A 26,831-nucleotide genomic window follows, 5' to 3' on the forward strand; every position below is an offset into this window, starting at 1 on the left:
TATAGTAAAGTGTGCATATTTTCACCATTTTATTAGCTATGATAAAAAGCAGAAATTAGCATGCCAAATTAATTTAATAGTATATTTTGTTTCAAGAATATACTCAAAATATCATTTCAACATGTATACATTTAATGGGATATAATCAATATAAAACTATTAATGAGATGTTTTGCATCTTATCATTCTTAAAGGATTTTGTCTTCAAAATCTTGTGCATATGTGATTTATACTTAAAGCAGATCTCAATTCAGACTAGCTGGTAGCCTCACGTGGCCCTAGTAGTAGACACCACAGATCTACATAATCACTCTGGCCCTTAATCCCACCGTCCACCTCTCCCCACACACACTTGTTCTTGGTTTAACATTTAATTTGGAACTTCTACTCTAAACTCACCTGCAATCCTGGGCTTTAGCCCCTTTCTACATTCAAATCCAATTTCAAAATTTTTTAATCTCAGGTGTCCCAAATTGCTAACCTGTTTTGTTTTGTTGTCTCTGTTCTAGTACATGACTTTTGTCTCCATTCACTTCCTTCTACCTCTGGTGAAAACTTCCAGCTCTTGTTACAATAGAAATTCCACGTGGGATGGGAGGCAAAAATTTTCTTAAATTTGCTTGTCAAGAGAAAGTTGGGCAATCAAAATGCAATATTCTCCCTGTTCTTCAACTTATACAGATATGTTTCTTCTCAAGTCAAAAGCAGAAACACGTACAACTCAACGTCATGTCATTTAGCTCACCCACACAATCTCAATTACAGATTGGAAAAGTCAGTGAACAGTCACAGAATTCCTGACAGTATGATCTCCAAACAATCTGAATGCCTGGGATAAAATGAAAAGGAAAAAGATTAAGGGTTTGTTGACAGCATATGGTAAATAATGATGACTCCTCATTCTGTATGGATCTATCTTGTTGGCTGGATACACCCAAAAGTCAAAAATATAAAGCCAAATTCTAAATGACCTCTGAACTGCTGTTAATGTAAACTGGACCAAAGTACAATTTAAAATATTAAAAACATAATCCTGTACAAACGCACAGTGAAGACTAAACACTTACATAATGTATTAATTAGGGAAACAGACCCTTAACAAAGCCAATTTAAAAAAGAATTTGAGTTAGGCAAAAACCATCTTAGATATAACATCAAAAGCATAAGGAACAACAACCAAAAGGTGGATAAATCGGATTTCATCAAAGTTAAAATCTTTTGTGCTTCAAAGCATTTTGTGTGTGTGTGTGCTTCAAAGTTAAAATCTTTTGTGAGTCAAGAAAATGATACAACAACCCACAGAAAGGTAAAAAATGTTTATAAATCATATAACTAGACTATATAAATATCACATTTAGCATACATAAAGACTCTTATAACTCAATAACAAAAAGACAAATAACCCTATTAAAAACTGGTCAAAGGATCTGAACAGACATTTCTCCAAAGAAGATATACAAACGGCTAACATGCACATATAAATGTTGTCTATGTCACTCTCACTAGGGAAATGCAAATCAAAACCACAATAAGATGCCATTTCATACCACTTGTAGGGCTATAATTAAATCAACAACAACAAAAAGACTGTAAAAAAGACAAGTGTTGAAGAGGATGTAGAGAAACCAGAATGTTCATATACTACTGGTAGAGATTGTTTTAGTAAACAGTCTCACAGTACTTCAAAAAGTAATATACAGTGTTAACATGTATGACCTGGCAATTACATTCCTAGCTACATATGTAAGGGAAACGAAAACTTATATTCAAACAAAAACCTGTACATGATTGTTCATAGCAGCATTATATGTAACAGCTAAAAAGTAGAAACAACCCAAATGTCCATCAACAGATGAATGATAAAAAGTGATATATCCATGCAATGGCATACTACTGTAGAATAAAAAATATACTTATCTATGTATGCTATAACATGATGAGTCATCAACACATTTTCCTAAGTAAAAGAATTCTGTCACGAAAGATCACATTTCATATAATTTCACTGGTTCATGTCCAGAATAAGTAACTCTACAGAGATAATTCTATAGAGATAAAAATAGATCAGTGGTTGCCTAGAGTTGGGGGACTGGACTGAAATGGGAGGTGGCTGCTAATGGATATGAGGTTTCTTTCTAGGGAGATGTTTTAAATTTGATTGTGATGATGGTTGCACTAAACTTTGTGAGTATACTGAGAATTGACCAAACTGTACATTGGAAATAGATGAATTGTATGGCAGGTAAATGATATCTCAATAAAGCTATTATTAAATACAGATATAAACTGAGTTTATATAAGAAATATAGTCCTGAATATTCATTGGAAGGACCTATGGTAAAGCTGAAGCTCCAATACTTTGGCTACCTGATATGAAGAACTGATTCATTGGAAAAGACCCTGATGCTGGGAAAGATTGAAGGCAGGAGGAGCAGGGGACAACAGAGGATGAGATGGTTGGATGGCATCACCAATTCGACAGACATGAGTTTGAACAAGTTCCAAGAGTTGGTGATGGACACAGAAGCCTGGTCTGCTGCAGTCCATGGAGTCACAGAGTCGGACATGACTGAGAAAACTGAACTGAACTGAGTCAGACTGAACTGAACTCCAGAAACATAAATATATATGTATCTATATAAAGTTAATTTCAAAAAGCTTTCACAGTTCATGAAAAAGTAAAAAGTAATGAAATTGGCAAATTAGATGCAAAAAATAAAACTAACATTTGAAATTTTATTTTCTACTAGAGAGAAAAGAAATAATCACACCTGTCAGATTTCTATACATAAAATTCTAAGTGAATAGAGTTGTAAAATACAGTGAATGTAAGTAGCAAGTCAACCAAAGTTGGATGCCTCTAGGTTTGTTAGCTAATGCTCTGCATCACAGTGAATGCCACAGTCACAGTTTGCTTTTCCAAGTCTTAGATACTTTTTCTTAACAAAGGTTTCCCAAGAGTATACCACGATTTTGAATCTCAGTTTTGTTAGGCAGAAAATGGCAAGTGTTTCCTCTTAGCTAAACACATGGGAATAGATCATCTTTAGAGAAGGAATCTCAGAACTTAAGTCATAAGAAGTCATTTGAAAGAAACCAAAAAACAAAGTTGACCAAGCAACCCTTAAAAGCTTTTAGGATACTTTAAAAACTATCTGTAATCATTAACTTCAACAATTATTAAGGGAAGAGAAAAGTAGTTTGAAAACTCTCACCTGATAATAAAGTTATTAAGATCCCCTTCTCCAGGGGATCTTCCTGACCCGAGTTCAATCCCTGGGTTGGGAAGATCCCCTGGAGAAGGAAATGGCAACCTATTCCAGTACGCTCGCCTGGAAAATCCCATGGACAGAGGAGTCTGGGGAGCTACAGTCCATAGGGTCAAAAAGAGTCGGACACAACTGAGTGACTTCACTTTCACTTTTCACTTTCATCCTTGCAAGATGGAAGCAAAGATGTTATAAAAATCATTCAGTTTACAAATCCACTAAAAGAGGTGAAGCATTAACAAGACTTAGCTGACTGACAATCCTCTAATTGGTAAAGACAGACTCACAAAGCCAGCCAAGTCATAGCTAAACTGTACAGCTGATGAGAAGAGGGGAAAAAAAGAGAATTGGAAACAGATTAAGCTAACCCAGTTTAAAATCATCATTGTACTAGAAGTCAAACAATTATGCAGGCAGTGTACAAACTTTACTGAGGAAAGGTGTTAAAGACAATTTTCTGGATGCTCAAAAGCGTCAGTTATAATGCAGCTATCTTAGAGGAATGTGAAAGGCCATTTATAGCAACTATCATTGAAAGAGTATTTTAAGTATGAAACACAAGAACTAAAAGATATGTGTTTGCTTGTTCTTTTTAAGATAAATAAAATAAAGGTGTTAGGACATTCTGTTCTATCACTTTGTATTGACTGAATTGCCTGAGGAGTCACTCGGCTTCCCCAGTGGCTCAGTAGGAAAAAATCTGCCTTTAATGCAGGAGACACTGGGAAGATCCTCTGGAGGAGGAAATGGAAACCCACTCCAGTATTCCTGCCTGAAAAATTCCAAGAACAGAGGAGCCTGGCAGGCTATAGTCCGTGGGGTCACAAGGGGTTGGACACAACTGAGTGACTGAGATAAACTTAGATAAACTCAGATGGATTCACAGACAGAAAGTCCTGGATGAAAGGTATATCAGCTGCCTCAGAAAACATATGTAAATACCTTGGAAGTGAAAGGCAGAATCTAGCAAATGATGGCCCCCAAGATCCTAATTCTGCCAGAGGTTCCACCAAAGAATTTTTTTTCACCACTGGCAGGAATAAAAATGCATCCTGATCACTCTGGCAGCTAAGATGGTATACGCAGGAGGACCAGTGAGCCGGAGACCAAAGGCACCTTGTCCAGACACCAAGGACTGTGGGGCAGGCACGTGTTTGCTGATGACAGAGTTACAAATGAAATGATTGGTTGGTGAGTTGAGAGCAATCTGTTCTAGTTCTTGTCTGTCTATCTCCTTCATGAAGCTTGGCTTTTGGAGACTGGTGTGCTCAATCTCCAGATGAATAGGCTACATCCAACTATAAAGAATGACCACTTAAATTCATCAGACAAGAAAGCTTGGAGGGAGACCAATAAAGGGCTAAGGGAAATGGAGCCATAAGCAAGAACAGGATCTGTCAAAGTTGCTTTTTTCTCTTAAAGGCAGAAAATAGCTACTGAAGGAGCTGCAGAACATGAAACAATTTATCAATGAGCTAAAAATACCCAGACAAGGAACCCTGGAGAAGTTGAAAGCTGGTGAGAGAGACCTAAAAAGGACAAGTAGATTGCAATATTAACAAAAATCTGGGTTAGAGATGTCAAGCTTGGTAAATGGACTAATTGAATAGTTTTTGAAGAATATAAGACATAAACAACAACTTACAAGTCTCTAGATTACCTCAAAGGGATAAGTCAACACTCAAAGCTGTATACCATATGATTGCTGAAGGAGATTCAAGATTTTTTAATACAAATAGATATTGCAAGTAATGAAAACAATTGTGACACAATATTTACTATAAAAAAGGGTCAGTCAAGTTGGAAGGTATCCTTTTTGAATTGAAAATATTCTTTAAAAAGAAGAAAACACTAAGAACAAAAAAGGAAAACATAAAATGCAAAGAGACTTGAAATTTACCAATTAAAACATGTGAATTAAATAAGTGAAGTAAAACAGAGATCACTGTCTGGCTTTATAAAAACAAAATCCAACAATATTCTATACCTAAGAAATACAAATCAGCTAAAATACATATGTGCTATCAGTCAAGGTTTAAGATTTATTATGTCTTTGAAAACACAAAAAAGAGAAGGTAAGTTACTAATTTGAAAATTATTAGATATTAAAAAAGTATTTAAAACTATGAAAATTTAAGAGTAGTAACCTTAATGTACAAATATTATAGCAATATTTTCCTGAAGTAAAGTTATGAAAACTATCAAATATAATTATAACTGAGAGCCTCAGAAGTACACCACAGCAGGTTGGATAAGGAATTTAGATGAACAAAATCCACTGGTCATCATCACTTCTTACTCCACTATCCTAAATCTCTTAAGGACAAATGGTTATACATAACTGACTGTATCTTGGCAAAAATTGTTGTTGATTTCTGTTTGTTACTTTCAACTTTCCCACTGATTTCAATCTCACAAATAGTTATGATGGTCAATTAACCTCTAAATACCTTTCTCAGTGCATTGTTCTGTAATATTTGCCTTATGAGCAACTCAATAGATATTTATTATTAAGTGCTCAATAAAATGCTTATTGAGTAAACAAACATATACCAAGATCAGAACAATAATAATGACAAAATTATAATAATATTGACAAAATGGCACCATTTGTTGAAAAGAATTCCAAATGTCTAAACAGTGGTTTCTTTTTTCCATACACCCTGACTAGAACACAGCCTTTCTTTCCTTAAAATGCAAAGCCAATGTATTATTTAAGATTACTTAAAACAATCAGATAAATACCAAGTAAAGTTAAAGAACAATTCACTTCTACTGACCTTGTAAGAATGTAAGGCGAAAATGAAGCCGGATTATCCTGCTCTGAAAAGAGGGGCATAGATCCTCCCATTATCCACAGACGAAAGTACAGAACAACGATCACCTTTGGAGAAAGGAAGATTTTCTGAGAAAATTGTTGCTTGTTGGAAATAAGCCCTGTCTTTATGGAAAATACTTTCAGATGCTTTATAAATATTGTGTCCTACAAGCACATTTTCTAGTGAACATTTTTATAAAACCCTATCATTGAAGATGAGTAGGAAAGATGGAAATAGGTAGAGGAGAGAGAAAACAACCAAGGTGACAAGGAAAAGGCACATAAATCTTAATAACAGCTGTCAGTTTCCAGCAGTTATTAGTTCTCATCCATTGCTATCCACTACAGCAAATGAAGGTCAGTGGAACTTGGTGTGCTGCAGTCCATGGGGTTGCATATGACTGAACAACAACAAGATCCCCTACATGTGAACTTCAAGTTGTGAAATTTCAAAGATGCGAACATGCATTTGCACGTCTAATCACGTAAGTTAGTTCACATGTCTGGTGTACACTGTCGTGTCGTGTCCACAAGTGGTTGTGCTTTTATGCACTTTTGTTGTTGTTGTTTTCTAGTTGCTAAGTCATGTCCAATTGTTTGCAACCCCATGGACTGTAGACCACCAGGCTCCTCTGTCCATGGGATTTTCTAGGCAAGAATACTGGAGTGGATTGCCACTTCCTTCTTCAGGGGATCTTTCTGACCCAGGGATCGAACCCATGTCTCCTGCATTGGCAGGTGGATTCTTTATCATTGAGCCATGTGGGAAGCCACTATGTAGGAACATTAATATATAGTCACTAAGATATATCTAAATTCATATTTAGTTCTTATTCTTTTAAAACAAACAACTGTATAGTATTGTACAAAAAATAGTAGTACAATACCATCTCTCACCTTCTCTCCCTCCTCCAGACAGTAATCTTCTAGCCTGTTTGCTCAATGCCAGCCGCTGTATGCCAGTTGTTGTACTGTACTACTGTACTTTTCAAGGTACTGTAAGATTAAATATGTTTCCCTTATTTTTTAGTGTTTTTTAAAAAGTATTATTTGCATGAAAAGTATAAAACTATCACTGTACAGTACTATATGGCCTAGCTGGATACCTAGGCTACCTTTGTTGGACTTACAAAAAAGTGGACTTAAGGAACATGCTCTTGGAATGGAATTCATTCATATGTAGGGGACTTACTGTAAAGACTTTTCCACCTGAGGCCTCCCAGTACTAGAGGAAGATGAGGAATCTGAAGCTTAAAGGTAATCTGCCCAGAATCCAACAGCTAGGAAACTACCGGATCTAGGAGTTGGACTCGTGTCACTGGGCTCCAGTGCCCTGTGTCTTAACCATTGGTCTCATACAACCCTATGAAACTTAACTTCAGCTACAGTAGATGATACTTCCGTGCCCTGAACAAACACATTTGGAAATGTTCCAACCCTCAAATGTTCTGAAGCCGACCACCCACACAGAGTTATTTCAACAACCCCAAGAAACAACTTTTGTGCCACTCAATGGAATTTTATCATGGAATGGAGCTATCCCGTTCCAAAGATAGGTTGAGAAAACCAGAGGCCAAAGACACTTCAGTAGACATTTGTTTATAGAATTCACCCACATAGACCTTCTAGATGCAATTCTCATTTTAGCAGGACCAATTATGTTGTGTCTGTCAGAATCAGAGGGAAATCTCTGCTTCACTAAAAGCTAAAAGATTAATATGAGGAGGGAATTAAGGCTGGATTTTTCCCCAAGGAATATCGCTGACTTATTTCGTGAATGCTTTTTTATATAAGTGACCCCAAATCCAAATCCAAAATCCAAAAATCTAAAATGAACATACTGTGTCAGTCAAAAGCATATCAGCAGTAAATAATGCCTAAGAAGAAATTAAAAATCATTTTAATTAACACTCACATAAACTAAATTTAAAATTTTAAAGATATTGCAATGGAAAATGTCAACTATAAAAGTAACAGGAAAAATATCCTGAAAGAATATGAATTCCCTAAACTACTGAGAGGTAACAGAATATGTCATCCCCAAATATGCTACTTTGACATATAGGTAGTTTTGAACTGAAAGCAATTAAGACTCAAGAGACTTATGAAAAGCTTTTTACCTCTCTGTTAGCTGCCTAAATGAATTAACTGCTCTATAGCAGGAAGTACAGGGCATCACAGCAGTACTGTCAAGTTCTTGCATTCCCAAACAACACAAAGAATATAAATCACTTCTGAAATGAAAGTTGAATTGTCTTTATTCTATGCAAAGATACTGGGGCATTCTTTAGAGAAATCTTCTGCCCCTTTTGCTGAAATTGTCCAGTCAAAGCTCTCCATCTCATTCAGTTTTTGCACACCTTCTTGCTTTGTTCAGTTGAGTTCAGTTGCTCAGTTGTGTCCAACTCTTTGCGACCCCATGGACTGCAGCATGCCAGGCTTCCTTGTCCTTCACCAACTCCGAGAGCCTACTCAAACTCATGTCCATCACACTGGTGATGCCATCCAACCATCTCATCCTCTATCGTCCCCTTCTCCTCCCGCCTTCAATCTTTCCCAGCAACAGGGTCTTTTCCATTGAGTCAGTTCTCATCAGGTGGCCAAAGTATTGGAGTTTCAGCTTCAGCATCAGTCCTTCTAATGAATATTCAGGACTGATTTCCTTTAGGATGGACTGGTTGAATCTCCTTGCAGTCCAAGGGACTCTCAAGAGTCTCCTCCAACACCACAGTTCAAAAGCATCAATTCTTTGGTGCTCAGCTTTCTTTATAGTCCAACTCTCACATCCATACATGACTACTGGAAAAACCATAGCTTTGACTAGATGGACCTTTGTTGACAAAGTAATGTCTCTGCTTTTTAATATGCTGTTTAGGTTGGTTATAGATTTTCTTCCAAGGAGCAAGTGTCTTTTAATTTCATGGCTGCAGTCACCATCTGCAGTTCTTAAACATGCCTTAATGTTGATTTAAAATATCATTAATTGTTAATATTACAATTTAAAAACATTTTCATAAGTTTCCTATCAAACTTTATTATAATTCTGGACTTGGAATTTATGAAAAACAGCAACAGCATAAGAGACTGATCTCCTAATTTCTTTGAATAGAAGCATTCAACTGTGTAAGAAGATGACTAATGTGATAGTCACTGAAGATCAGGACCAAGAACCCCTATCTTTTCTGTATGCACCTTCTGTTTGCTCTTCCTACCAAGAGTGCAGCCAACTTCGCCTTCCTTTAAATCTGGTCTTGTGACTTGCACTGAACAAAAGGATCTAGTGGAAACTTCACAGGTCTTGCAACATTTAGTTTGTTCTAGAATCCAGTTGTCAGGTTGTAAAAAGATCCTGTCCATCCAACTAGACAGAGTAGCCACAGAGAGAGGCCTAAGAGGATGAGTTATCACAGAGAGGTTACCTGCTCTGACTCACAACTGCACAAACTTGCTTGAGTAATCCCAGCCAAAAATATAGAAGAACCAGCCAGCTGGATGTGACCCAAACTAAAGCATTTAGGGCAGCTAATATGGTGGTTTTGTTTTAAGCCACTACATTTTGGGTGTTTTGTAATGCAGGAACAGATAATTGATACAGCCAGGTTTTTGTGGCAGAAACAACTCAGCACCAGAATCCTAAAAAGGACTCACAAAGTACAGTTCATGCTGTTGGTGTCACTGAACTCACATATCCCTAGAATGCTTCCATACATACATTCCAAGGCCTTGTAACATTTATGGTATGTAAACTGATCTTAAGATCGTACTGTTAGGCTTGATTGCTGATTCTATTAAACAATCTGGATCATGTCTCTGAGTCAAAGTAAAATATTTCTTATTAGATATTTTAAAAGCATATATGTACTTACATAACTTATGACCAAAGTGGCCCTTTTTAAGAAGGGCCTCATGGCAAGCAGGAAATTTCTATTGCTGCTTGCTGTCAGATACCTGAAACAGAAAAGGAAAAGCATATTAAATAAGTGTCAGAGTTCACTACATGTAACATTTTCTTTTCAATGTGAATAGGTTCTAGCTCAAAAGAAGGTTGGAAAAGATAGCCGCAAAGAGCATGGTTTCTGGAACAGACCACGCAGGTTTCAATCCCCAGCTCTGTTTCTTTCTGTCTGGAAGATTTGGGACAAGTTTTTTTTTAATCCCTTTGCACATCTATTTTTTTCATTTATAAAAGAGGGGATAAGAGTAGTGTCTACTTCACAGGAAAGTTGTGAAGAATAATAACTGTACAATAATACAGGGAATACAACCTAGTACAGTTAGCTATAAATATTACTATCCTATCTAACCCCAAATAACAGGAGCATTCTGGCAACTATTAATATATGATGACCCTAGTCACAGGGATGATCCTAAACAAAATAAGAGTTCATTTGCCTATTGAATGTAACTTGAGAGGGACAGTGTCTTTCACCCACAAAACATCTCACAAATGTTTTACCCCTAAAAAAAAGATGCTAAGGTTGTAAGAGATTAAGTAACTTATCCAAAGTAACAAAGTTAAAGTTATTGGGCTTCCCCAGCAGCTCAGTAGTAGAGAATCTGTCTGGCAATGCAGGAGATGCAGGTTCAGTCCCTGGCTCAGGAAGGTCCCCTGGAGGAGGGCATGGCAACCCACTCCAGTGTTCTTGCCTGGAAATCCCACGGACAGAGGAGCCTGGCGGGCTACAGTCCATGGGGTTGCAAAGGAGTCAGACAGGATCGAGTGACTAAACAACAACAAGACAAAAACAAAGTTATGAACATCAGTGGTCAGATCAGACCTCATGAATATGCAACGGAAAATTACTTCATGTGCCTATAACCCTTGGAACCAAACCAGGTAATGAGAATGCCACTTCTTTAGGGACAGCAACTTGTGTGGAGCCTGCATCTGCCACTGTACAAAGTGGAAGCACTAAATGTCCACACAGATGACATGTGATTGGCTGGTTTTAATAAAAATGATCAAAGGGAAGGAAGAGGAAGTTGTCAACAAACTTCCACAGAAACACTTAAAGCAAGTCCTTTTCACCTAGAGACAAATTTCTGCGTTTTAAAATACAAACCGCAGGGAAAAAAACAAACCGCATAATCCAGCAAACATTTCCCCACCTCATCCTTATTTCCCTGGCCCTTTTTCACTTTTTGCTTTTACTTTTTTTAGTCTAATTTTTCCTCAAAGGTATCCTCCTCAAGAATTTCTTAAAATCTGTATATGAATGTGTTATCTTCACACAGTAAGGATGTTCTACAAACAGAAAGCTTCATTTGTGAGACCTGAGTGGGTTCAGTCAGTCATCAGTCAGTCAGTTTAGTCACTCAGTCGTGTCCGACTCTTTGCGACCCCATGAATTGCAGCACGCCAGGCCTCCCTGTCCATCACCAACTCCCGGAGTTTACTCAAACTCATGCCCATCGAGTCGGTGATGCCATCCAGCCATCTCATCCTCTGTCGGCCCCTTCTCCTCCTGCCCCCAATCCCTCCCAGCATCAGGGTCTTTTCCAATGAGTCAACTCTTCGCATGAGTTGGCCAAAGTGCTGGAGTTTCAGCTTCAGCATCAGTCCTTCCAATGAACACCCAGGACTGATCTCCTTCAGGATGGACTGGTTGGATCTCCTTGCAGTCCAAGGGACTCTCAAGAGTCTTCTCCAACACCATAGCTCAAAAGCACCAATTCTTAGGCGCTCAGCTCTCTTCACAGTCCAACTCTCACATCCATACATGACCACTGGAAAAACCATAGCCTTGATTAGACGGACCTTTGTTGGCAAAGTAATGTCTCTGCTTTTTAATATGCTGTCTAGCTTGGTCAGTATCTCACCAAAAAAATGTCTAACTTGAACTCCTTACAAAATACATGTGCTTCCCATTTTGTAACAGCTGTGTCCAAGTGGCTCTGTAGGAAGAAAACAGTATCACTCCGAGGCAGATTCCTTCCTTCCTGCTTTCCTTTTCTTTTTCCAAAAAGCAATTCATAGTCACCTTTTAGCAAGCTCTGGACTGGATGCACCCCCAAGCACGACGTTTGAATCCTTTGTTCTCCCTTAGTCCTCAAGAGAGAGCCGGCGAGGAGGAAGGTCAGGGATACTGTCAGCTTTCATGACACTGGTGATCTCTTCCACCCTAAAATGGGCTTGAGAGAGTCCATCACCTCCTGAAACTGTACACGAGATTTCACGTATGTTTGCATCTGTGCATTTCTCTGAAGCAAAGTCCTTGGCTTTGATCTTCAGTGTCCGCTCGGGTCTGTGATTCCAAAACGGTTAAAGCACTGCTCTGGGCGTTTCCTTAGTTTTGCCTCTACCATCACTGTTATTTTCAGACCAATTCAACAAAGACCAACCGTGGACATTTCCACTATTCCTTGACGGGATGTGGATAATTGGCAGCAAGAAGGCAAAGGGAATGGCAGTATGGGAAGGAAAAGGGCTGGAGTGGCAACACGTCTGGATGAAAAACCCCTTCTTGGATTGGCCTGTTTTTAGAAACTACACTTCTCAGGTTTCCCCTGTTGCTTGTTTATTTTAACACAGTGGAAAAATTAGGAGCGGTTTCCTCTCTATAAAACAAATCACAGGGTTTTAGAAGTCGAACTTAGGTAATTGGTATTTTGTTTCACTGAAAGCTCAATATGATGGCTAGTTCAGTGAGATATATTTAAAAGAGCCCCTTTGTTTGGAAATTCTCCCTCCATGAAAAACTCTATTTCTGTAAAAAAGTACCAAATAATTTACTCTTAAAATGTAACAAAGCCTAGGATGATACAGAGAACAGTGGTTGAAAAAAAATGACCTTTCAAGATCTCTGTTTCCAGCTGTTGACCAAAACTAAACAAGAAAATGAGCCAAAATGACATGGTCCCCTTTTTTTGGTAAACACTAGGTCAGAGGCTGAGATTCCTAAGTTCATACAGAGAGCTGAATTTTCTGCAACTCCTTTCCCTCTCCTTCCTACTATAAAAATTGGATAGTAGAATTTTTCCTCCTTAGTCCACAACACCTGTGAATTAGAACCAAACAACAACAAATAGTAGTAATAGTAAAAATAGTAAACAATATGTCAGACACAAATATAAGTGAAATAAATGTACTAATCACTTTACAATTTCTTTGTAATTTCAACAATTCCTTGAGGAAGAACATTATAACTCCTTTTCAGTAGAGGAAGATACTGAAAAATTAGAACTAATACTTAACCATAATATCAGATTACCTCAGCTACTCATTTCAATCACAGGCTAATATAGCTGAGTGTACCTTACAAACACAAAGAACTATGCAAATGTCATCATTGATAATTTTCAACTTCACTTAAATTCTCCACTATTTTCCCTGCAAAGCCAGAGAACATGCCAACAACAAAACTGAACCACTGACGAAACCACTAGAATAGGAAGCAAGAGTCCAGGATTCTATCCCTGTGCTTCCAGCTAATCTCCCACATTCAGTTCAGTTCAGTCACTGAGTCGTGTCCGACTCTTTGCGACCCCATGAATCGCAGCACGCCAGGCCTCCCTGTCCATCACCAACTCCCGGAGTTTACTCAAACTCATGCCCATCAAGTCAGTGATGCCATCCAGCCATCTCATCCTCTGTCGGCCCCTTCTCCTCCTGCCCCCAATCCCTCCCAGCATCAGGGTCTTTTCCAATGAGTCAACTCTTCGCATGAGGTGGCCAAAGTATTGGAGTTTCAGCTTCAGCATCAGTCCTTCCAATGAACACCCAGGACTGATCTCCTTCAGGATGGACTGGTTGGATCTCCTTGCAGTCCAAGGGACTCTCAAGAGTCTTCTCCAACACCACAGTTCGAAAGCATCATTTTTTCGGCACTCAGCTTTCTTCACAGTCCAACTCTCACATCCATACATGACCACTGGAAAAACTATAGCCTTGACCAGACGGACCTTTGTTGGCAAAGTAGTTGGTACAAATCTACAGGGGTTTCATTTCCTTCCTACATCAGTGATAGTTAACTAAATGGTTTCAAGGTCACTTTCAGGTCTAAAATACTATGATCCTTGGATGTTCTCACCAACTGATGACATCAAAGCTGACAACTAAAGAAAAACAGAAAAATTACTGAAAAATTTTAAAAGGAACACCAAGTGATAAAAGTGAAACAAATACTAAGGTGAAGCAAAAAGATGACTCCTTCACTTTTAGGTAGACCTTTGATAATTTGCTGCTGCACATTAAAAAAATACATTAACATTAGTCTGGGCATTATCAGCATTATCAAGTTCTGTATTTTTAACAATTTCTGATATTAGGAAAATAAAAGCGAAAGATCAAGACTATCCAAAATAAATGTTCTAAACTGTGCTCCCCACACCCTAATTTTTCCGACTGCAAACTTACTAGCTACTAACATCTACCTCCCTAGTTAATCATGTTCAAATATTCATAGCTAAATGAGTCTTCTTCCTGAAGTTACCCTCCATAGCTACTCAGTCCTCAAATCCCACTGAGAGATTTCAGCTGAGACCAGGACAACCAGCCATCCAAAGCTGTGAGCTGCTTTTTTTTTTTTTTAGGAAAGGGCTCTTTGCAGGAAAGATCTCTCTGCAGGAGGTCCTTTTGTCTTGTCACTTTAGCAAAGCTATATTTTAACTAAACTCTGGCCCTAAAACACCTTTCAAATTTTTGATCACAGAATACTTTGCCTAATCTGTTGGTTCTTTCCTTAGATCAAAGAAATAGAAATGAATAATATGTAACTAACAGATGACAGATCTCTTCCCCAGCCTCCCCTTCAGGACTCTCACAAGTAAACTGTGAGAACAAGATAGCATCTAAAAAAAGATCTCAGGGGGGATCGGGATGAGGAATACATGTAATCCATGGCTGATTCATGTCAATGTATGGCAAAAACCACTACAATATTGTAAAGTAATTAGCCTCCAACTAATAAAAATAAATGGAAAAAAAAAAAAGAAAAAAATTTAAAAAGATCACACAAGGAGTCGACAAGCCTGCTCACAGTGGGGGATGGTGATGACTCTAACCACCTATCTCGATTACTTCCCCTTTTTCCCTCGAAAGTCTTTCATGGCCACACAGAAACTTCATAGATGGTTTTGGGACACTAGTCCACCTTTCTTCCAGATTGCCAGTTGTTTGATTAGAGCAACTATTTCCCTTCTAACAGCACTCATTCCTTGTACCCAGATCTGAGTTTGGTAACAAAGTAACCAACCCATAAACTTGAGGGTAAAATGAATGCTTATTATTTTAAGTCATTGAACTTTGTTAACATAGAATTATTGTGTTAATAGATAGCTGATATATCATAGCAAGATGACCAATAAATGCTTATGGACTCAAATAAAATTTTAAATATGCTTATATGCCTCTGCTCAACCTCTTTGCTTTGTCTGTATTTTCCTTACTCTCCAGTACGAGACTGGATACAAAATAAAAACTCACAACTTGGGATGTAGATAGCAAGCTGAAGGAGTCCTGGTGGTAATATGAGAATATTACATTAGATTTTCCGGTTCTTCTCAAAAACCTCCTAATTTTTTGCCTAGACAACAGCTGCAGTGGCAAACATCTCAGCTACAAGTTATTACCATTCAATAATAAACCAATAAATTATTTAAAAACTATAAACAAAATTACTTCAGTAACATCTGTCATACTAACTTAATCTCTCTTTGCTCCTTCAAGGTAATGAAAAAGATTAATAGTCACATCAGTCAGTCAGTCAGTTCAGTTGCTCAGTCTTGTCCAATTCGTTGTGACCCCAGAGACTGCAGCACGCCAGGCTTCCCTGTCCATCACCAACTCCCATAACTTGCTCAAGCTCATGTCCATCAAGTCGGTGATGCCATCCAACCATCTCATCCTCTGTTGTCCCCTTCTCTTCCTGCCTTCAATCTTTCCCAGCATCAAGGTCTTCTCCAAAGAGTCAGTTCTTCTCATCAGGTGGCCAAAGTATTGGAGTTTCAGCTTCAACATCAGTTCTTCCAATGAACAATCAGGATTGATTTCCTTTAGGACTGACAGGTTTGATCGCCTTGTAGTCCAAGGAACTCTCAAGAGTCTTCTCCAACACCACAGTTCAAAAGCATCAACTCTTCAGTGCTCAGCTTTCTTTATGGTCCAACTCTCACACCCATACATGACCACTGGAAAAACCATAGCTTTGACTAGATGGACCTTTGTCAGCAAAGCAAAATCTGTTTTTTAATATGCTGTCTAGGTTGGTCATGGCTTTTCTTCCAAGGAGCAAGCCTCTTTCAATTTCATGGCTGTAGTCACCATCTGCAGTGATTTTGGAGCCCCCAAAAATAGTCTCTCACTGTTTCCATTGTTTCTCTATATCTGCCATGAAGTGATGGGACTGGATGCCATGATCTTAGTTTTTTGAATGGTGAGTTTTAAGCCAGCTTTTTCACTCTCCTCTTTCAATTTCATTAAGAGGTTCTTTAGTTCCTCTTCCCCTTTTGCCATAAGGGTAGTGTCATCTGCATATCTGAGGTTATTAGTACTTCTCCTGGCAATCTTGATTCCAGCTTGTGCTTCATCCAGCCCAGCATTTTGCATGATGCACTCTGCATATAATTTAAATAAACAGGGTGACAATATACAGCTTAAAGTACTCCTTTCCCAATTTGGAACCAGTCTATTGTTCCATGTCCGGTATTCTAACTGTTGTTTCTTGACCTGCATACAGGTTTCTCAGGAGGCAGGCAAAGTGGTCTCACATTCCCATCTCTTTAAGAATTTTCCATAGTCATATAATATGACCAAAAACAGAAAGAAAGAAAAATAATTTGAATCCAGAGATTTTTAGGAGTTTAGAAATCCTGATTCTCTTTGAAACAGAGACAGAAAAGATCTCACAGTTGACCAAAGTAACAAAGACTTTGCTCACACTAGAAAAGATGAAAAGATTAACAAAAACAACAAAAGAAATTTAAGCAGGCTTCAGTTTCTCTCTGTGATGCACTCTCTCTGAATCCATAACTTGCCTCCTCTATACATCAATAACCAATGGCATTCTATAGAGCAGCAGAACTATCTTTTGGTGTCTTCTTTGATTTTCAAATGCAGATTCTAAAGGGAAGGAGCTATTTTAAGACAATGAATAATTTCTAAGTTCAATCTACTCAGAAGCCCAAATTGACTTTCAATACCCCAACACCTGTGGTAAAATTTCTTCTTGAAGTTTTAAACTCTTAATTCAGCATGCTACTTACAAAGAAACATCTACTTAGATTATCACACACAAAACAGTGGAAATACCGACAGAGAAAGGAAAGGGGGATATGATTTCAGTTCTCTTAACCATTCTGAAAATCAAAGATAGAATTGAAAGGGATCAAAACAGTTCAAGTAGTTTCACAGGTGAATAAAAATAAGCCCAGAAATGTTATTTGACTTGCCAAAGGTCACATCCCTTCAGGGTCAAAGGCCAATGAGTTTAGGCTTCATTAATTTAGTCAGAGGGGCTAATTTATATTGCTGCTGCAATGAATTTAGTCAGAGGAATCAATTCTTATTCTTTCTACATATAAAGCAAAAATTCGGCTTTGGTGATTATCACTCTTGCTTGTTGTCTAAGTTCTAGGTTAGTTTCAATTCATTAAAAATGGGCTTCGCAGGTGGCACAAGCGGTAAAGAGCCTGCGGAACCTGGTAGGGTACATTCCATAGGGTCTGACAGAGTTGGACACAACTGAAGCAACTTAGCATGTGTGCACACACATTAAAAATAGGAGATACATAATGCATTTAATATATGTCAGTCACTGTGCTAAGTGACTTTATCATTTCATTTAATCCACATACCAGTACTGTGAGTCCAAACTTGTTCCCATCTTGTGAGTGAGGCTGAAGGAAGTACTCACTCCAGATCTTAAAGCTGGCAAGTGGCAGAGGTGAGTTGTTGTTGCTCAGTTGCATCCAACTCGTTGCTACCCCACAGACTGCAGCACGCCAGACTTCCCTGTCCTTCACCATCTCTTGGAGCTTGTTCAAGCTCATGTCCATTGAGTTAGTGATGCCATCAAACCATCCTGTCCTCTGCACCCCCTTCTCCTCCTGCCTTCAATCTTTCCCAGCATCAGGGTCTTTTCTAATGAGTTGGCTCTTTGCATCAGGTGGCCAAACTAACGGAGCTTTGGATTCAGCATCAGTCCTTCCAATGAACATTCAGGATTGATTTCCTTAAGGACTCACTGATTTGATCCCCTTGCAGACCAAGGAACTCTCAAGAGTCTTCTCCAACACCACAGTTCAAAAGCATCAATTCTTTGGCGTTCAGCCTTCTTGATGGTCCAGCTCTCACATCCATACATGACTACTGGAGAAACCATAGCTTTGACTAGAAGGACCTTTGTTGGCAAAGTAATGTCTCTGCTTTTCAATATGCTGTCTAGGTTGGTGATAGCTTTTCTTCCAAGGAGCAAGCATCTTGTAATTTCATGTCTACAGTCACCATCTGCAGTGATTTTGGAGCAGATGTGAGACCCAAGCCCAAATCCACAGCACCCACTACTTGATAAGGCCTAAACATAAACTGGAGCTGCTTATTCAGCACACTTACAACATAGATCATTTATTAAACAACATTTCTGCATGTTAACAGCAAAATGACTTCTAATTAATTAAAAATGATAAAGTTTACAAACTTCAATGCCTTCATCCATTTGTATAAAGGTTTTTCATACCAATGAACAGTCTGAGGCAGTGAATACTTCTTGAGGGATCTTTGAAGAAGTATCTATTTAAAGGTTAATGTATGTAGTGGATGCCACAGGTCAAAATGCAAACTCCATATTCATTGGGCTGATTCAGAAACTCTAAATGAGAAGAAATAGCTACAAGAAGAAGGTGAGCAGGACTGAGAAGGTATGATACGATCAGCCAACTCCACAGGAAGAAGCAGCAAGCAGAAACAGGGAGATAAGGATGCCCCAAGGGAGGCACAATGAAATTGACATCTGAGGAAGAGCAAGAGTGAACTGGGTGAGGCGAAAAGGTGAAACACGCATCTACAGAGGCCTAGGAATGACATTCCTTCCCCAGTGAAAGAACTCCTTCCCCATCCCTTCTTTTGTACACCCCTCATAACCTGCTTGCCAAAGAAACCCAGAGCAGCAATTCCTCACCTGCCTGCCAGCTCTGCCTGAGAGCATGCGCACGTGTGCCCACTTGCTCAGTTGCATCCAACTCTTTGCGACCCATGGACTGTAGCCCGCCAGGCTCTTCTGTCCACGGGATTCTCCAGGTAAGAATACTGGAGTGGGTTGCCATTTCCTATTCCAGGAGATCTTCCTTACCCAGGGATCGAACTCGAGTCTCGTGTTTCCTGCTCTGGCGGGCAGATTCTTTACCATTGAGCCACCTGGGAAGCCTCCTCTAAGAGTGTATCCTTGTTTAAATAAACTTTCACTTTACTTTCTTAACCACTCTACTTCATCTTTGAATTCTTTCACAGTGAAGAAAGAACCTCAAATTCACCAGCAACAGGACCACATCACTACAGGCCTTATCCCATTATGGGATTTGGGCTTTGTTCTGATGGCCCTGAGCAGCACATGAAGGGCTTTAGGCAGAGATGACCTAATCTGATTTCTAGAAGAGGAGCATCAGCATTGTGTGACATTGGTATTGTATCCACACTGAGATCTGTAACAAAGAACAAAGGGCTCAAAAGCCCAAATGGGCAAATGATGGACAGAATTTATTCTGGAAGTTTCTGAGATATCAAATTTAGATGGGAAGATCTAATCCACATTACCAGGGAGACGGTTCATAAGGATAAATAAGAAAAGCTTGTGTTGTTACATCCACTTAGCCACATGATTTAGGTGTTCAGTTTCTTCTTAACATACTTTTAAGTTTATGTTAATCAGCCATTAATGTAGTGCTGGTATAAAATCTTTTTACTAACTAGGATATTCAATTTGCCAAAATAAGAACTTATTACAAGAAAATGTGTTAACCAGGTCCAAGCTCACTCCGCTCGCCGTACAACAGGCCAATGAATCCGAGGCAAGGTACTGAGGCAAGAAAGAGACTTTAATTGGAGAGCTAGCAGACTGAGAAGATGAGGCTAGTGCCTCAAAACAGCCAACTCATTGGGGTCTGGATGTCAGGTTCTTTAATAGATCAGAGAGAAAGAAGCAATGAGGAACTAAAGTCAAAAGGCAGAATAGAGAGGGAGAGACAGTGGGGAAGTAGAGTGAAAGGGTCTTCAGTCTTGCAAAACATCTCCAAGTGAATGGCCAGCCAGCCTTTGGAAGGGGTGTATTAATCTCTTCTATTCACAGGTGAAGAAAGTGAAATTCACTCAGTCATGTCTGACTCTTTGCTTCCCCATGGACTGTAGCTTGACAGGCTCCTCTGTCCATGGAATTCTCCAGGCCAGAATACTGGGGTGGGTAAGTCGTTCTTTCTCTAGGGGATCTTCCCCACCCAAGGATCAGACCCAGGTCTCTGGCCTTGCAGGTGGATTCTTTACTGTCTGAGCCACCAGGTAGGTTGGGGCAATTTATCTATGAGCTGAACAAAGGCATTTTACAATCAGGCAGAGGAGCAGGGTCCTCCAGACAAGGTGTACAAAAGCAACGAAAAGCAAGTCAAAGAAACAATATACAACATGGTATCAGAATTGGCTTCCTCCCTGCATCAGATGCATATAAAATATTTTTATGGCATTTTCTACGTCAAAAGGTTTTTCAATCCAGTCTAACATTTAATCCTCGAAAGATCCACATGCAGTTGGCAGAACAGACAGCACTGGCCCCATCTTACAGATTGAGACCTAGTGAATCCAAACCAATAGATGCCCAATTCTATGTCTTTTAGCTGTGCTTGTGGTCTCCTCTCCAATGACGTTGAAAGGCAACATTTGCTATAGGTTGTCTCATATTCCCATCCTCCAAACTTGCTGCACACTGGAGTCTTTAAGAAATCCATGGAAATGAAATCACTGCTAATTGCAATACATGTTTGTACAGATACACAAGTAAACTTTTACACTAAGAAGAAGATTAAAAACAAACAATAATAATACTTTCTGGTTTTATCCCCTGTATTGGGATAAATGGGGCTTATCTGGTGGCTCAACAGATGCAACGCTGGAGACCTGGGTTCCATCCCTGGGTTGGGAAGATTCCCTGGAGAAGGAAATAACAACCCACTCCAGTATTCTGGCCTGGAAAATCCCATGGACAGAGGAGCCGCAGGCTAGAGTACACGGGGTTGCCAAGAGTCGACCACGACTCAGCGACTAAACAACAATTAAGAAAAACAGGCTGATAAATCAAGTATAGTTAAGCTAGTGAAAAGCAGTATTTGCTATTGGACTGTCCTGGTAAGCTGAAGAAACACACATTCTGTTAACAACAATAATAGTTGTGAAAGTTCACTGTGCATAGTTCTTATGTGTATAACCCTTAGCACATTCCTATCAGCTGTAAACTCTCAGTATCTTCCTCTCACATGGAGAAACTGAGGCAGAAATGGTCAAGTAACTTGCCCCAAGGTCCCACATGTAGGAAGCAAGAAGATTCAGGATAGAAAGTTCACCCTGTGACCTTACCACCAACTCTGCTACCTTTTAGTCATTGCCAACTAAATCTGTTTTCACCTTCCAGGGATATGCTTAAATTTCAAAAACTACTCTCAGAAGTACAAACATATCAATTACATGTTTTAAAGGATGTTAATTCAAGATACCAGAAGATACCGGATTAATTCAGGAAATTAACAAAAAAGCTGCTACAACTATATCACTATGAAAAATAACAAGTTATTCCAACAACAATATTTTTATTATATAAGTTTCAGGTGTATTGCATTATAGTTCAACATCTGTATACACTACAGAGTAATCACCGCTACAAGTTTAGTTATCATCCATCACCATACAGTTGACCCCCATCACCCGTTTCCCCTACCCTCCAACTCCTCCTCTCCTCTGGCTGATACAATTAATCTGTTTTCTGTATCTATGCTTGTTTTTATTTTTTGCTTATTCATTTCTTTTTAAAATAATTCCACAAGTGAAATCATACATTACTTTTGTCTTTTATTTATCTGATTTATTTCACTTAGCAAAATACCCTCAAGAAGGTCCAAATGGCAGGATTTCATTCTTTTTAATGACTGAGTAGTATTTGCTGAAAGCTTAGATTGCTTCCATATTTTGGCTATTGTAAACAATGCTGCAATGAACAGAAGGGTGCATCAATTTTTTTGATTTAATGTTTTTGTGATATTCAGATAAATATCCACAAATAGAATAGGTGGATCATATAGCAGTTCTATTCTTAATTATTTTGAGGAATCTCCATACTGTTTTGTATAATGGCTGCACCAATTTACAGACCACCAATAATGTACAAGGGTTCCCTTTTCTCCACATTTTTTTCAACATTTTGCTATATCTTGTCTTTTTAATATGTCATTCTAATAGGTGGGAGGTGATATTTCATTGTGATTTTGATTTCATTTACCCGATAACGTTTTTTTTTTGTTTTTTTTTTACCTGATAACTATTGATGTTGAAGATTTTCCCATGTGCCTGTTGGTCATCTTGAGTAAGATGTCAATTCAGATCCTCTCTCTAATTTTTTAATTGGGTTGCTTGCTTTCCTGTTGAGTTTTATGAATTCTTAATATATCTTGGATATTAACCCATTATTGCATATATAATTTGCAAATATCTTCTCCTGTTCCGTAGGTTGCCTATTTGTTTCTATGATAATTTCTTTCATTATACAAAGGCTTTCCGTTTGATTTAGTCCTGTTTATTTTTTATTTTGTTTTATTTTGTATTTGTATTTTTTATTTTGTTTATTTTTTATCTTGCCTGTGGAATCATATCCATAAAACATTGTTAAGACCAATATCAATGAAGTTACTGCCTGTGTTTTCTTCTGGGAATTTTATAGTTTCAGGTCTTACCTTCAAGTCTTTAATCCACTTTGACTTGATTTCTGTGCATGGTGTAAGATAATGGTCCAATTTGATTTTTTTTTGCATGTGACTGTTCAGTTTGCCCTACATCACTTATTGAAGAGACTGTCCTTTCTCCACTGTATGTTGTTCTTTGCTCTTTGTTGTAGATTTATTGTCTATGGATGACTGGGTTTATTCCTTGACTCTCAATTCTGTTCCACTGATCTATGTCTGTATTTGTGCCAGTATCTTACAGTTTTGATTAATATAGCTTCATAGTATAGGTTGAAATCAAGATGTGTGATAACTCCAGCATTGTTCTTCTTGCTCAACATTATTTCGGCTAACGGGGGTCTTCTGTGTTTCCATACAAATTTTAGAATGATTTTTTTCTAGTTCTGTGAAATTTGCCATTGAAATGTTGATAAGGATTGCACCAAATTTGTAGATTGCTTTGGGTGATACAGATACTTCAATAAAATTAATTCCTGAAGTCCCTGGACATGAAATATCTTTCCATATTTTGTATCTTGCTCAATTTCTTTCATCAGTATCATAGCTTTCAGTGTACAGGTCTTTTAGCTCCTTGGTTAAATTTATTCCTAATATTTAATTTTTTTTGATGCAACTGTAAATAGAATTATTTTCTTAATTTCCCTTTAGCACAGTTCATTATTAGTGTATGAAAACAACAGATTTCTGTACATTGATTTTATATCCTGTAACTTTACTGAATTCATTTATTAGTTCCAAAAGTTTTTTGGTGCAGTCGAGAATTTTCTTCCCCAGTGGCTCAGCGGTAAAGAATCCGCCTGCAGTGCAGGAGACATAGATTCTATCTCTGAGTCAGGAAGATCCCCTGGAGAAGGAAATAGCAACCCACTCCAGTCTTCTTGCCTGGGAAATCCCACGGACAGAGGAGCCTGGTGGGCTACACAGTCCATGGGGGTGCAAAAGAGTTGGACAATGACTTAGTAACTCACATCATCTGTGAATAGTGACAGATTTACTTCTTCCTTTCCAATTTGGATGCCTTTTTAATTTTTTTTGTCATTGTTATATAACTGTTGTGACTAGGATGTCCAATACTTTGTTGAATGAAAGCAGTAAGAGCTGACATCCTTGCTTTGTTCCTAATCTTAGAGAAAGCACTCTCAGCTTTTCACTGTTGAGTATGATATTAGCTATAGGTTTGTCATATATGGCCTCTATTATGTTGAAGTACATTCCCGCTATACCCACTTTGTTGAAAGATTTTATCACAAACGGATGTTGAATTTTGTCAAATGCTTTTTTCCAACTAATGAGATGATCATATAATTTTATACTTCATTTTGTTATTGTAGTATATCTTGTTGACTGATCTATATGTTGAATGATCCCTGCTTCCTTGGAATAAATCCCACCTTATCGTGGTGTATGATCCTTTGAATATATTGTTAGATTTGCTTTGTTAATATTTTCTTGAGGAGTTTCCCATCTATGTTCATCAAAGATATTAGCCTATAATTTTCTTTTTTTTATGATGTCATTGTCTGTTTCTGGAATTAGGATAATGTTGGCTCTGTAAAATGCATTTGGAAGGTTTTCTACCTTTTCGGTTTTTTGGGAGAGTTTGAGAAGAATAAGCATTAAAGTTTCTTTAAATATATTATAGAATTTTCCAGTGAAGCTATTTGGTCCTGAGCATATGTTGTTAGGAGTTTTTTGATTATTGTTTAAAATTCCTTGTTAGGTAATGGGCCTATTTAGATTTTCTATTTCTTCATTATTCAGTCTTAGAAAACTATATGTTTATAAAAATTTATCCTTTTTTTCACTTTGCCCTATTTGTTGGTGTATAATTGCTTGTAGTAATCTCTTAATGATTCTTTGTATTTCTGTGATATCAGTTGTAACTTGTCTTTCATTCCTGATTTTATTTATTTGAGCCCACTCTCTTTTTCTTGGTTAATCCAGCTAATAGCTTACTTATTTGGTTCATTTTTTTCAAAAACAGCTCTCTGTTTCATTGATCTTTTCTATTTTTTAAGACTCTATTTCATTTACTTCCACTCTGATCTTTATTTCCTTCATTTGTTTTTCTTTTTCTAGCTCCTTTAGGTGTAAATTTAGATTGTTTGCTTGGAATTTTTCTTGTTTCTTAAAGAAAGTTTTGCTCTGAACCTTCCTCTCAGAACCACTTTTGCTACATCCCACAGATTTTGATATGTTGAATTTATATTCTCTTTAGTCTCTAGGTTTCTTATTTTGCCTTTGATGCCTTTGATGAACTGTTGGTTATTCAGTTGCACACTGCTTAATCTCCAGATTTGTGTTTTTTTTCCATTTTTTTCTTGTGATTGATCTCCAATTTCATACCACTGTAGTTGGAGAAGGTACTTGATATGATTTCAATAGTCTTGAATTTATTCAGACTTGTTTTGTTATCTAGCATGTAATCTCTCTTAGAGAATGTTCCATATGTACTTGATAAGCATCTATACTCTGCTGTTTTTAGGAGGAAAATTCTCTATATACCTAGTTAAGTCAATGAGATTTAGTGTATCATTTATTTTGATGTTTATTGATTTTCTGTCCAGATGATCTATTCATTAATGTAAATGGAGTGTTATAAAGTCTTCTACTACTATTGTATTGCTTTCAATTTCTCCCTTAAGACTGTTAATATTAACTTTATACATCATGGTATCCTTTGGTTGAATGCATATATATTTATAAACGTTAAATCTTCCCACTCAAGGAATGTCCCCTACGTGGGTGATATGTCCTTCAGCTGAGGTGGAACTATGGCTGCTGCTGCGGTATGCTGGTGGCGAGGGCTGGCTCCCCAAATATTTGCAGGGCCTGGTGGACTATGAGACTTGGCTGTGCAGGAGTGGATGGGGTTCTTAGCAAGGCTTGTGCACTGGTGCTAACAGGTTAGATGGTGATTTCCAAAATGGTACCTACCAATGCCAGTATTAGCAAGGTAGCCTGAAGTCATACAAGTGATCCCCACCATTGTCGTAGTTCTCAGGCAGTATTCCTCTCCAGCAGATGTTTCAAGCCTACTAAGTGGGTTCTTTTTCACCTGTGTCTGTGTGTGTGTGTGTGTGTGTGTGATCAGTCGTTTCAGCCATGTCAGACCCTGCGAACCTATGGATTGTAGCCTGCCAGGCTCCTCTGTCAATGGGATTCTTCAGGCGAGAATACTGGAATGTGTAACCATCACATTCCTCAGGGGATCTTCCCAACCCAGGGATCGAACCCAGGTCTCCTGTGTCTTCTGCTTTGCAGGTGGAGCCACAGGGGAAGCCCTTACCTATGTCCCACACATTTTTAAATCTAGTGTTTTTACACTGGTTTTTTATTAGACGAGTCTATATACAAGCCCCTGTAAAGCACATTTCCATTCCCTGTAGCTCTATGGCTTTCCTGGATGTATTCCCAGTTGGTTTTCAAAGCCAGGTGTTTGGGGCCTCGTCTTTCCTATACAGAATCAGAGGGTTGGGGCATCTGATGTGGAGTTTGGATCCCTGGCTCCTCAGGGAATCCAAGTGTCCTTTCACCCTTTATTATTATAGAGACTCAGTTCATCAAGTTTTCTGGTCCCTTTCAGAGGGAATTATTCTACATGTGCTTATAGATTTGCTATTTCCACGGGAGGAGGTGAGTTCAGGGTCTTTCAATGCTGCCATCTTGAGCCCTCTCCCCAGCAATATTCAATTTAAAAAGGTAAATATTGAACACTAGAATCAACGTATGAAAGAAATAAATACATATGTTCAACATTTAAATAACAGCTAACATTTATGTGCATAACTAGAAACTGTCAAAAGCACATGTAT

General features: G+C 38.2%; 1 protein-coding gene across 4 annotated transcripts in view; it reads right to left on the reverse strand.

Moving 5' to 3' along the window:
* Nucleotides 1-26,831, reverse strand: part of TMTC1 (transmembrane O-mannosyltransferase targeting cadherins 1) — a 287,777-nt gene that overhangs the window by 147,749 nt on the left and 113,197 nt on the right. For all 4 annotated transcript variants that reach the window (XM_061125206.1, XM_061125208.1, XM_061125205.1 and 1 more), the window contains 2 exons: nt 9,954-10,035; nt 6,050-6,153 (listed from right to left, as the gene is read on the reverse strand). In XM_061125206.1, coding sequence (XP_060981189.1) covers nt 6,050-6,153; nt 9,954-10,035 — 186 coding nt within the window. The remainder of the gene's footprint in view (nt 1-6,049; nt 6,154-9,953; nt 10,036-26,831) is intronic.

Source organism: Dama dama, chromosome 22 (genome assembly GCF_033118175.1).
Source record: "Dama dama isolate Ldn47 chromosome 22, ASM3311817v1, whole genome shotgun sequence".
Classification (NCBI taxonomy): domain Eukaryota; kingdom Metazoa; phylum Chordata; class Mammalia; order Artiodactyla; family Cervidae; genus Dama; species Dama dama.